A 12,758-nucleotide genomic window follows, 5' to 3' on the forward strand; every position below is an offset into this window, starting at 1 on the left:
TCATAGGAGTTGATTTCTGACTGTTCTGTTTTGTATTCTCTTTAGGCTGCCCAGTTCTTGAATTCAGGAAGTGTAAGGCATCGACTACAGTTTTACATAGGAGATCACTTGCTGCCTTACAACATGACTGTTTACCAAGCTGTCAGGCAGTTCAGTGTGCAAGCTGATGATGAAAGGGAGTCCACAGATGATGAAAGTAACCCATTAGGGAGAGCAGGAATATGGACTAAGACGCATACAATATGGTATGTATTCAACATTTCCAACAGAGCTTCACTGAAAACTTGTTTTTAAAAATTTGCTTGCTGATTCCTATTGCTCTGCAGTAGTTAAGAAAACTGAAAAGATAAGCATTGGCCCATAGCTTTTTGTAGTTTTTGTTGCTGTTCTAGCAAAAAGCATGCAATAAATGTTTTGTAACCAACATTAGATAGACAGACAACCTTCTGAAGAAGGGTCACTGGACTTGAAACATTAACTCTGACTTCTCCATAGATCCTGCCAGACTGTAGAGTTTTTCCGGCAACGTTGTTTTGTTTTTGTTTTAGACAACCAGTAATTTTAAAGCATTAAATGCTTCATAAACTCAGTCAAAACTTTCAATAATCTAAAAGCAATAATTTCTAGCTCTTAAATGACATCTTTGAGTGATTTGTACTAGTTTGTGTATACCTTCTAGTGTGTGGCTTATGGCTGTAACTCCTCCAATCCAAGTGGAAAATATTGCAGATGCTGGAAGTATTCAGGAGGTCTGGCAGCATCAATGGAGAGAAGTGGTGAATATTTTGATTTAATGAATTTTTTTCCGAAATGTTGAAAGGGCACCAGGTTGAATAGTCATTGTCACTCTCCGCTTGAAAGATGTTACTAAACCTGCTGGGTTTGGGGCAGCTGTATTTGCAGTATTTTCTCAGCAAATGAAACTTTAATTCTTGCCATTGCTGCATTTGACTTCTACAAATCTAGTTCACAAATCATAATATGAAGAGTAACTGAGAGCATTATTGAATTTGTATGCAACAGGTATAAGCCTGTTCGAGAAGAGGAGGAAGGAACTAAAGATACAGTTGGTGGAAAGAGAGGACGAGCTCAGACTGCACCCACAAAAACCTCCCCGAGAAACGCAAGGAAACATGATGAGCTGTGGCATGGTGAGTGCTTTGGGTGCAAGATCATAGTGGGGACTGAAGTTAGCCCTTTGAATGTGTTCCACCATCCAGGCAATAATGCCAGATCTCTGACCTCCATTCCACTGTTGTTCCTGCATTATTATCTCATTCTATTAGTGATTTTTTTGTTTGAATGTGTTCAGAGTCTGAACATCCCCAGCCCTTTAAGAATTAGAAAAATCTAGCGTAGTGATGTTCTGCTCTACTCAGTGCTAAGTGGCTGACCTCTTATTCTGAAGCAGTGACTCTGGTTCTAGTCAGAAGCACCTGTTCTTTTTAAAAAAAAAACTTTGTGAAATCACTCCTCACTTCTGGATTTCAGGGAATACTTCAGTCTGTTGGTCTTCATTTAAGTCAGTTATTTTATCCAAGGAAGCTCCTGAGTAAACTTTTGTTGCAGTCTCTACAAGGCTATGTTTTTCCTGTTAATATGGATAACTTCACAGTTGTCCATATTGCATTCCAACTGTTGTATTCTTGTCTACTGAACCTGTTTTATATTCATTTGCAGACTGTCTGTCTCTTTCTCTGTCCTCACTTTTGCACCTGACTTGTCCAGATTGTTGTTGATCTATTAGTCCCCTTGTTTAAATCATTGATATAGATTGCAAGTTAAGACCCAAATACAGAGGAACTTTGATTATCCCAACAACTTTGGGGGGGGGGGGGGGGGGGTGGTATTTTTTTCGGATATTGGAATGCCATATACCACAGTTTAGCCAAAGCATTAGGGCCTTGTGATTTTGTCGTGAAGTAAAATTTGGATAGTCGAATGCTGGATAATAAAGGTTCCATTGTACAAATCGTTGCGGTGTCACACTAGTCATCACTCGGCAGCCGAAAAAATGATCCACATGTTTTCTAATCCGTTTTGTGTTGATACGTTACCCCTATTTCAAGTAATTTTTGTTTGGCGCCTGATTAATTTTTTTTTGATAATCCAAATACACTGGATTTATTGGTTCTCTACCATTGCTATTATTTGTTTATTAAAATGTAAAAACAGCTCATAGGTCTGTCAAACATGATTTCCCGTTAATGAATCCATGCTAACACTGTATAATTGCAGATTTCTCAGTGTCCTATTAATCAAATGCCTAATAGATGCTAGCATATTGCTGACTATCTGTGTGCAGTTGACTGGCATTTTAGTTACCTCCTTCAGGCCTCTTCCCTCCTTTTAAATAGTTGAACCTATGTTCACATTTTTCAATGCATGAAGTCCAGCCAGTGTTATTGGCTGTGACAATGTTGCTTTGAAAACTTCCACAGGGCTATATAAGGTACAGTTATTGTGAAGCTGCAGATAGACAAGAAGATTACAAAAGTGAGGTAAATCTGAAGTAACTAAACAGAACTAAGCTTTAAACCGCCTGTTGTTCTGTTTTGGTGAACAATTCATTTGTGCTCTTTTGTAAGTTAAATAGCCATATCCTGACAATATTATAAGGTTTTGGTGTAATTTTAGGAAGTGCTTTTTAAATGGTTTTCTGGTTGCCAACCATTTTGGAAGTGATAGGTTCACATGCTCACTGCCCTTTCTTCGACTTTTGGTTGAAGATCTGATCCCTTGTTATCTCCTTTAACTTTCTGTGATAGTTCAGTCATGCCCCAGCAATTTTGAGTTCTGATCCTTTCAAGGACTAAACACTTTCCAATTGTTACCCAACAATATTCTGCATCCTGTTCTACCTTGTGCATGTCAATTATCACTTCCACTTTGTACTCTCAAATTAGATTCGCCTGTCATCCCAGTGATTTTGCCCGCAGTAATTGTTTCTTTCGTTTGATTGGAAGTGTTCCATTCAGTTTGTTTTTTGCTAGTCTTTTTAATACTTGATCTCTCCTCTTACCTTGATTGCTAAAGGATTAAAACTTAATAAGCATTTTTCATTCTCGCTTTGCTCAACCTATTGTATATAATTTTATTATATGTAATGTGTTATTACATAAGCAAGGCAGCAGATTCTGTGTAAAGTTCTGTGAAACTTAAATGATCCAGAAAGGCATTTAACTATAAATCTTTTCTTAAATCCTAGATGGTGTGTGCCCTCCAGTTGGAAATCCTTTGGAGGCATACCTTCTTTCAGGTCCTCCAGATGGTATCACATTTGAGGACCCATCTCTTGATGTGATTCTGCTTCTGAGAGTGCTTCATGCTATCAGTAGATACTGGTATTACCTATATAATGTGAGTACTGCAAGATGACATCTAGAAAATGAATGCTTGCAAATATTTGTAACAGAAATCTAGTTACCTTTGAAAACTTGGTCGATAATTCTGACATTGGCTCATAATCTTGGGTCGGCTTTTGTATGTCGACTTTCCTTTAAAATATAGGAGTTGGAATGTTCTAAATCCATTTATGATTAGATTCCCACAGTGTGGAAACAGGCCCTTCGACCCAACAAGTCCATGCCGACCCTCCGAAGAGTAAACCACCAAGACCTATTTTCCCCAGACTCTTGCACCTAACACTGTGGGCAATTTAGCATGGCCAATTCACCTGACCTGCCCATCTTTGGACTGTGGGGGGAAACCGGAGCACCCGGAGGAAACCCACACAGGTACTGGGAAAACGTGTAAACTCCACACAGTCACCCGAGGCTGGAATTGAGCCAAGGTCCCTGGCGCTGAGAGGCAGCAGTGCTAACCACTGAGCCACCCCATTTATATGATGCTTTGTTTTACTGCTTCCTCCCCATCCACTTTTGTACACTGGAGTCAGTTAGCATCATTAATTTAAATTAGTTGAAGACAGGACAAAGATATTTCGCTAACAGCTGCTGAATGAGTGTGTTTTTGAAGCAGCACAATTGTGTATTGTTCATTTCAATATTTAATCATTAAGCCAATAGAGTTATGAGTTGAGTGTGAGAAAAAGTTTTTATTTTTGGGTTGTCAGTGAAGAACCAGGCATGCCAATCCTAATGGAAGGTACCTGTGCTTAATGTTTCAATTGTTACTTTGATTCACTATTTCCTGCCTTGTTGATTGTTGTACTTAATGTCCAGACTTGCATTTATATAGTGCCTTTCACTGTATTGGGTGTCTGAAGAACTTGAATGACAAAAGAATTTGATATTTCAAATTTTGCCCCTCACATCTCGTGAGATGTTGTATAGCCAAAACAATTATTTTGTTTAAGCTGCATTTTATTTGGTGCTGCATAAAGGTCCTGACTGTGCAATGCTCAGGATTTGCTGCTTTTGTATTTTTTGTTTTTGAAAGGAGATTTATTTTGAGTGTTATTTGAGAAAGGGCATTTTGTCAAAACTTTTGTTATAGTATATTTTTATTAAGAAAAAATACAAAACAGTGCAATTCAAAACAGTACAAAACTAAATCCCAAAAAAATTCCCCAACCCACCCTCCGATATGAATGTATAAACATATATAGAGAAGTATAAAATTTAAAAAAACTGAACTAGTGACTTAACTAACTAAATAAATACCTAACAACAAACCAATAAATAGTAATAACTCAGCCCAGCCAAACAAAACACTCATACATTCGCAGTTCCTCCTCCCTGGATATTGGACTCATGAAACACAATCGTTACGGCTATATAAAAGCCCTTGTTAGTGTGGCAGATAAATCTGTGTCCAGGTATTTCAAAAAAGGTTGCCATGCCTTGTAAAAATTCTCAGTTTTGTGGTGTACCATATTTGTGAGAAAATCCAGGGGAATATAACAATCTTCCACCAACCTGACAGGCCTTGGGGGGGGTGGTTTCGGAAATCCAATCTAGCAAGATATTCTTCCTTGCACAGAATGTAAGAATATTGAAAAGTTTTTCCTTATGCGAGTCTGCAGGAAATACAATGGGTAGGCCCAAAAGGAGCGAAATAGAGTCCTTCTCCACCCCTACACCTAAAATCCTCTCCATTGCACCCACCACAGCACTCCAATATGTTTGAAGCCTGTCACAAGACCAAAGACAATGGGTAAGAGTACCCATACAGACCTTGCACTTGGGACATGCTGAAGATACCCCTGGTTTAAATTTTGACAAATGGTCTGGGGTTAAGTGGACCCTGTGGAGAATCTTCAACTGTAAAGCATGGGTCCTATTGCAAATTGATATCTTGCTTGCATTCTCCCAAATAACCTCCCATGCCTCTGAAGAAACTTCAACACCCAGCTCTCTTTCCCACATCTTGCAGAGTCGATCAGACTCATCTGAGGTGGCACCCCCCAATTGGTGATCTAGAGTACTGACAGTGTATTCTTAGCCCTTAGTACCCCTCTTTCTATGTCAGATTTGTAGGGATCAGTCAAAAGTGTGGTTTTTTTGAATAAAATCCCTAACTTGAAAAAGAAACGAAAGAGGTCTCTATTAGGTAACTCGTACTTCTGTACTAACTGATCGAAGGACATAATTACATCTCCCTCAAATAAATCGTCCATGCAAGATATACCCCCAGCTGCCCAACATTTAAATCCTGAATCTATCATACCTGGTTGAAAACTCAGCATACCCACTAAAGGTGTAAACAAAGATGTTTTGCCAATATTACCTTGCTTCTGCCAAATTGCCCTCCATGCTTTAACTGTCTTGATGACTATTGGGTTATAGCAATATTCCCTAACTGTCCTCACTTTGTCCAAAAACAGCAAACTGGTAAGTCAAAACTTTAATTTTGCACCACTCAGAACATTTGCAAATACATTAGCGTAAAGGGGAACTTTTTTTTTACTGGATCAGAAGACTGCTGGTTAGATAGCATGTGGATTCTGGGAGCAGTGTTACCATTATGAATGCACCTGCTAGATGATGACTGGCAGTTAACTGCTGTGCTTTGTTTAAATCAAGTGGGTTGAGTCTGGTCGACGTTCTGCCAGTGAATCAGAGAATAGGCACCTGTTCAGTTGTAAAAAGATACATTGTATGTACGAGTTCTATCTGCAAAAAAAAAAGGCCTTGTATATTAATACACATAGTTTCTAGTATGTGCATGTGCTTACTTATTTATGTGATCAGTAGTATGGCTTTTTGGCTTGTTGGCAACATACTGTTAGTAAAAACACTATGCTGCTACTGTATGGGATGTGATGTATGAATTTGTGTGATGCTACAAGTTTGAGCCATATGTCCCAAAGACTACTGGATCTAAACCGTTTCCAACTTTAGATGTTGCTCCATGATTGGACAACATTGGCTACATAAAATCACGTTATTCTGCCCATTGAGTCCACACTGATCCTCTGGAGACCATCCCACCCAGACCAAACTCCTTTACCCTATCCCTGTATGTATTTCCCATGGGTAATCCACCTAGCCTGCACGTCCCTGAATACCGCAGATGCTGAAAATCTGAAACAAAAACAGAAACTCAGCAGCACCTGTAGAAACAAAGCAGAGTCAGTGTTAGATCGTGTGGCCTTTTATCAGAATGAATGCATGAATTGCTAAGGGAAAGATGGTCAATTCAGTTCTGATGAAGGCTCAGACCTGAAATGTTCAGTCTGCTTTCACTCCTCAGATACTGCCAGGCCTGTTGAATTTCTCTCGCAATTTCTGTTTTCATTTGAGGTTAGTTCAGTTAATTAGATAACGCTTACATTCTCCTAATTTCAAAGGGCAGTTGAGGACTGCTGATGCTGGAAATCGATCAAAAATATGTGTTGTTGGAAAAGCACAGCAGGTCAGGCAACATCAGAGGAGCAGGAGAGTAGATATTTCGAGCATAAGCCCTCCTGATCCTGGGATGCTGCCTGACCGGCTGTGCTTTTCCAGCACCACACGTTTTCCCCTTTGAAACTACTTGGCAAACCAGTGTGTTCAAGGCCAGTGAACCTTGTCAGTGATGCCTACATCCCCAAAAAAATCAACATTACGTAAGATCCTTTCGTCTCAATCATGAGCAGTTTCATTTGTGATTCCTTGCACTTTGTGTTTTGCACAATAAAAATCAATGACCGGGGATGTTCACCAGGGTTTCCTAACTGGTTAATAGTGAATGTTTGGGGAGTGCAGTTAACGGAGTTTTCCACATGCTAGTGGATTTCTTTTTGCCCTTACGTATTGAAAAACTGAAGGTCACTGTTTCTTATCTTGATTAGACTTGCCCCTCAGTCATCCTGCTTAAAGTATGAGGGAATAGTTCTGCAATGCTACTTGTGTCATAGTGATGTTAAATGTTGGTATGTTGTTTCAAACTTGACATGCTAAGTTTCTGTAAGTGTACACTCTAACTAATTTCCATACAAACCATTAGTCCATCTTCTCATTTCAAACATTGTAATTATTGAGTCAACATTTTATTTAAGTTGTGAAAGTTTTAGGGTCTGTTTGAGAAATGGATGAACAGATGCTATATCCACCATTTCCTCAGCATCTCCTACATGATGTGCAAGCTGGTAATGTATTAAAAACATTTTTGGGAGCATGTAGTTTTTAGTTGTACATCTATATGCAATATGTACACATACTTTTAAAAATTTGATTTCTTGTTACAGAATGCAGTGTGTAAAGAGATTATCCCAACAAATGAATTGATCAACAGCAAACTAACTGCAAAGGCTAACCGTCAACTTCAGGATCCCCTGGTTATTATGACAGGAAATATACCAATTTGGTTGACTGAATTGGGAAGGACCTGGTATGGGACAAACCTCATTATTTTCCTTTTCCTTTGCCGCTAGATTAACGATAGAGTTTAATGAATTGATATCGACATTTTATACAAAGATTTTCAAATTCTGGTTTTTGTTTGATGCTTGTGTAGTAGCCTTTGTCCATGAATTTGTTAGTATACGTGAAACGCACAGTTCATTTAAACAAAAAAATAATGCTGGTGCAGGATGAAAGCTCTGCAAAAAGGAGAAAGTCATAATACAGTTCGTTTAGGTGGAAAGATGCCTTCGTGTAATGGTAGGTGGGTTGGGGGATGTGTAATCTGGATGATCACATTGCTCCAGCCATGTTATTTGACTTTTCCAGACTTTGACTTTCTTAAAATTTGTTCACGTAATGAATGAACTTAAGGCTGAGAAGTTGAGTTGATGGTTTTTAAAATCATGTTGATGGAGTCAAATTATCTAATTTCCCTTGCAGCATATATACTTGGACAAAATGATATAGTCTAGTTTAAGTATAGATTTTACTGTTCAGTACTGCAATAAAAAGAATTGATCTGCAGGCTATTGGCTGTAAAACAATGAGTAAGGTAATGCAAAAAAAAAGTCTGCCGTACCTAGCCATACTTAGACTTTGCTGTCTTCAAAAAGATGAAAATCAACATTATGCATTGGGATTTTTTCCCCATTTACTTAGCTTTTTCGAAGTAACTCCAGTTTAGATAGTCTTGTTGACCGAACAGTTGAAATCGCAGGAATTCCCCAAGAACTAGGAAGCTTGGAGAACCCTAAAAGGTTGATCCAATTTTTTTTGCTGAGTTTAAGGGGAATTGCCAAGTTACTTTCCTGAAGGTTGTGCAAGAAAGCAGACAGTATATTCGGGTGGGTCGTAGAATATCCTAGACTTCCCTAAAATGCCTGGTATTAAGTGAACTATACAGTCCAGAATAATTGCAGCTCATGTGATGTGTTAACGCTAGCAGCATAGTTTTTCAACTGCATGGTCAGAGTACATCTTAACTTGAAATCGGTTTTCAGTGCAATGGCATCTCCTATTTCTGGTAAAAAGGTAGCTGAAAGTAGTAAATGATCTTCCAGATGAAGATAACCTGTCTTGAGTTTGGCTTAACAAGAGCAGTAAAGAATTAATGACTTGTAATTTTTCTGAATTTAAAAGCAGGTCACCAATGATCTTGTTTGTTTTTAAGCCCGTTTTTTTTCCCGTTCGACACACGGCAAATGTTGTTCTATGTGACTGCGTTTGATCGAGATCGAGCCATGCAGAGATTACTAGATACTAACCCAGAAATCAATCAGTCTGATTCGCAAGATAGCAGAGTTGCTCCCCGCTTGGATCGGAAAAAGGTAAGCTGCCTGTATTGCAGCTTAACATGGCAGTTTTTCACTATTACTTGAGCTATGTGCTATTTGCTGTTTTAGAAATACATAAGTAATTCTAAAAATATTGTGTTGGTTTTCAAATCAATGTGGAAAAAAAACTAAAGGACTAATTCTGCTATTTCAATCCTGTGTTAGTTTCTGCACTGGCATGCTAGACTGAAAGACCTTCACTATAATATTTTACTAATGTTGAGAAGCTATCAGAAGCAAATGTTTGGGAGAAAAGTACTTTCAAAAATGCGAGTTTCTGGTTTTCTGGGGTGATTCTGCTCAGGAAGGGAGAAGAGCTAACATCAGTCAGCTTTCTAAAACGTGACAAGATATTAAAGGATGACCCACTTGACTCCTGTTAATACATACCTGGGTGCTGATGAGGCAATGTACATGCTACAGAACTTAGTAAAGCAAATTTTGACAAAGTTCTAATGGATATTTTTCAGCATGACGTTCAACAAAATTTACGGAAACTTTTACTATTGGAGTTGCTACATTCTGCAAGTATAATATAATCCTTGTCAGTGACTGCTGCAGGGATTTGTCTGTTAGAATTTTGTTGGTTCAATGAGCCTTGAATGCAGGTCTCTTCACACATAAGGGAAAACCTTCTTGTGATTTTATTTTGTAGCCCCTTTATTGGATTTTCCCTGGTACTTCGGTTACCTTCTTCAAATTATTTTGTCACCCCATAATCCCCTCCCTCCACAGATTAGTAATCCTTTTCCAAATTATTGGAGAAACTCTGGTCTGGCAATAAGTGTGGAGAGAAAGAAGAATTAACATTTCACATCGTGATCCTTCAGAACTGATAATAGCTAGGAGAGGGTGGTAACAGGTATGGGTGGAGGAGAGGAGTGATTAGATTGTATGTCTCTCTTTCCCCCCGTCCCTTCTTTTTCTCTCTCCCCCCCCCCCCCCCCCCCCTTCTTCTCCCCACCCCCCACCCCCCCCCCCCCCCCCTTTCCTCTTCCCCTTCCTCTCCCCCCTCTTCCTCTTCCTCTCTCTTCTCCCCCCAACTTCTTTATCCCCCCCCCCTTCGGCTCCAGCTTTGCCAATAACAGGGAGACAAAAGATGGATGTTAGTATGCTCAGGAGAAAGACAAGCTGATAATGCAGACTGTAAGTAAGGGAAAATCTGTTGACTGCGCTGAATGCGGCCTGTCATGACAATGTATGGGGTGAGTGAAGGAGATAGAAGGCAGTGTTCAGACCTAAAAATTAATGAACTCTATATTGAGTCCTGAAGGCTACAGAGTCCCCAAGCAGAATCTGAGGTGCTGTTTTTCCAGCTTGTGCTGATCTCCACATGAACACTGCAGCAGGCCCAAGACGCACATTGGCTAGGGAAGAGAGATTTGTTGAAATGGCAGGTAGCTGATGGTCATTTTTGAGGACACAACATGGGTGTTCTGGAAAGTAGTCATCCAGTCTGTTTCAGCTCCCCAGTATAGCAGAGACCACGTTGTGAGCAGCGAATGCAGTTGACTAGATTGAGTAAAGTGTAGGTAAATTGCTGTGTGTGGAGCCTTGGATAGTGAAGATGGTGGTGAGTTGGTAGATGTTTTCTATCATTGTGAGAGTAGAAATATGCATGACATTTCAGAAGAAATTTAACAAGCATTTTACCTAGTGCCAATTTGGAGATAATTCTCAGAGCAATGCTCACCTGGTGGTTGTGCGAGAATGACTTATTGCTAACAGTCTGGTCACTGCATTATAGGAAGGATGTGGAAGCATTGGAAAGAGTTCAGAGGAGATTTACTAGGATGTTGACTGATATGAAGGGAAGGTCTTACAAGCAAAGGCTGAGGGAACTGAGGCTGTTTTCATTTGAAAGAAGAAAGTTGAGAGGTGACTCAGTTGAGACATACAAGATAATCAGAGGGTTAGATAGGGTTGAATTGAATTGAATGGAACTTTTTTACTTGTATGGTGATGGCTTGCATGAGAAGATGTGGCTTTAAATTGAGGAGTGATAGGTATAGGACAGATGTCAGAGGTAGTTTCTTTAATCGGAGTAGTAGTCGGGGGGTGAAACTCACTGCCTGCAAAACATAGAACATAGAAGAATACAGCGCAGTACAGGCCCTTCGGCCCTCGATGTTGCGCCGATCAAAGCCCACCTAACCTACACTAACCCACTATCCTCCATATGCCTATCCAATGCCCGCTTAAATACCCATAAAGAGGGAGAGTCCACCACTGCTACTGGCAGGGCATTCCATGAACTTACAACTCGCTGAGTGAAGAACCTACCCCTAACATCAGTCCGAAATCTACCCCCCCTTAATTTAAAGCTATGCCCCCTTGTATTTGCCAACTTGAAGGGTATTTAAATGGTCATTGGATAGACATGTGGATGAAAATGGAATAGTGTAGGTTAGATGAGCTTTAGACATGGTCAGTGCAATGTAGAGGGACGAAGAACCTGTACTGCGCTGTTATGTTCTATGAATTGGTTATCTGTGAAATTCAAATAATCTCCTAATCTGTGGGCTAATACAAATTACAGTGAAATTGGCTGGATTCCCCTTGATTTATGCAAGGGAATTGTTGGGGATTCTGCAGTTTTGGACATTGCAGCCAAAGTCAAACCTATTCTAAGCCAATGTGCACTAATGTCAAATGGTCTCCCAAAATATTCAGCTGCTTCCTTGAAAAAGATCCTTGTAAAAATGTACGCCAGTGTTCAATCCATCTCTTTAGAAAATTGACAAAGGAGCTTTAAACAACGATCATTCTTTCAGGTCTTAGGAGAGCATTCTATTCAAGGTGTTAATTCTTTTTATTTCCCCTTCCCCCACAGCGTACTGTAAACAGGGAAGAGTTGTTGAAACAAGCAGAATCAGTAATGCAGGATTTAGGAAGTTCAAGGGCAATGTTGGAGATTCAGTATGAAAATGAAGTAAGTCTAATCTTCACATTTCGTTGGAATTTATAATTGTTGTACATTGTTGTGCCCAATTATTTTAATCCTGTTAACAATAACTTAACCTTCACTTCAACCTTTCTAAAACTAAACAGCTAACATCTTCCTTAGGTTGGGACTGGCCTAGGTCCAACATTGGAATTCTATGCACTTGTATCTCAGGAACTGCAGAGAGCTGATCTGGGTCTGTGGCGGGGAGATGAAGTCACACTGTCCCATCCTAAAGGTAGGATTTGCCAAATAAAATTATGAAAATAATAAACTCAAATCTTTTATACCTGCTGCCAGGTAATTAATTCAACTTTAAACAAAAGTAGTTGTGATTATATTGTGAAGCTTGAAATTACAGATCGTTCTGCCATAAAGCACATATTGTTAACCCAAATTCTCTGTAATGCAATTAACGATTTGGGGCAATGTTTGTAAAGCGCAAATGTTCAAAACTTGTATCGCCAATACTTTCAACACTGTTTCTAAATGTGGGGTTGCTCAAGAATGCAACCATCTCGTTATAGAAGAACTGCCCATACTATTGCATTAACAGAATTTCTAGTTTGCTAATTAAGGCAAGTAAAAATGAAAATGATAGAAACTTGAGTCTAGCAGCTGCTAGAGCTAAGTGTTTCCAGCATTTGTGGTATTTAATTATGGTTTTCCAGTATCCAGCATTTTTGCTTA

General features: G+C 39.4%; 1 protein-coding gene across 13 annotated transcripts in view; it reads left to right on the forward strand.

The window, feature by feature from the left end:
- Positions 1-12,758, forward strand: part of trip12 (thyroid hormone receptor interactor 12) — a 217,834-nt gene that overhangs the window by 175,617 nt on the left and 29,459 nt on the right. For all 13 annotated transcript variants that reach the window (XM_072571941.1, XM_072571936.1, XM_072571937.1 and 10 more), the window contains 7 exons: positions 46-245; positions 1,024-1,151; positions 3,209-3,360; positions 7,634-7,776; positions 8,962-9,118; positions 11,958-12,056; positions 12,192-12,306. In XM_072571941.1, the coding sequence (XP_072428042.1) occupies positions 46-245; positions 1,024-1,151; positions 3,209-3,360; positions 7,634-7,776; positions 8,962-9,118; positions 11,958-12,056; positions 12,192-12,306 (994 nt within the window). The remainder of the gene's footprint in view (positions 1-45; positions 246-1,023; positions 1,152-3,208; positions 3,361-7,633; positions 7,777-8,961; positions 9,119-11,957; positions 12,057-12,191; positions 12,307-12,758) is intronic.

This window comes from Chiloscyllium punctatum, chromosome 6, assembly GCF_047496795.1.
Source record: "Chiloscyllium punctatum isolate Juve2018m chromosome 6, sChiPun1.3, whole genome shotgun sequence".
Taxonomy (NCBI): Eukaryota; Metazoa; Chordata; class Chondrichthyes; order Orectolobiformes; family Hemiscylliidae; genus Chiloscyllium; species Chiloscyllium punctatum.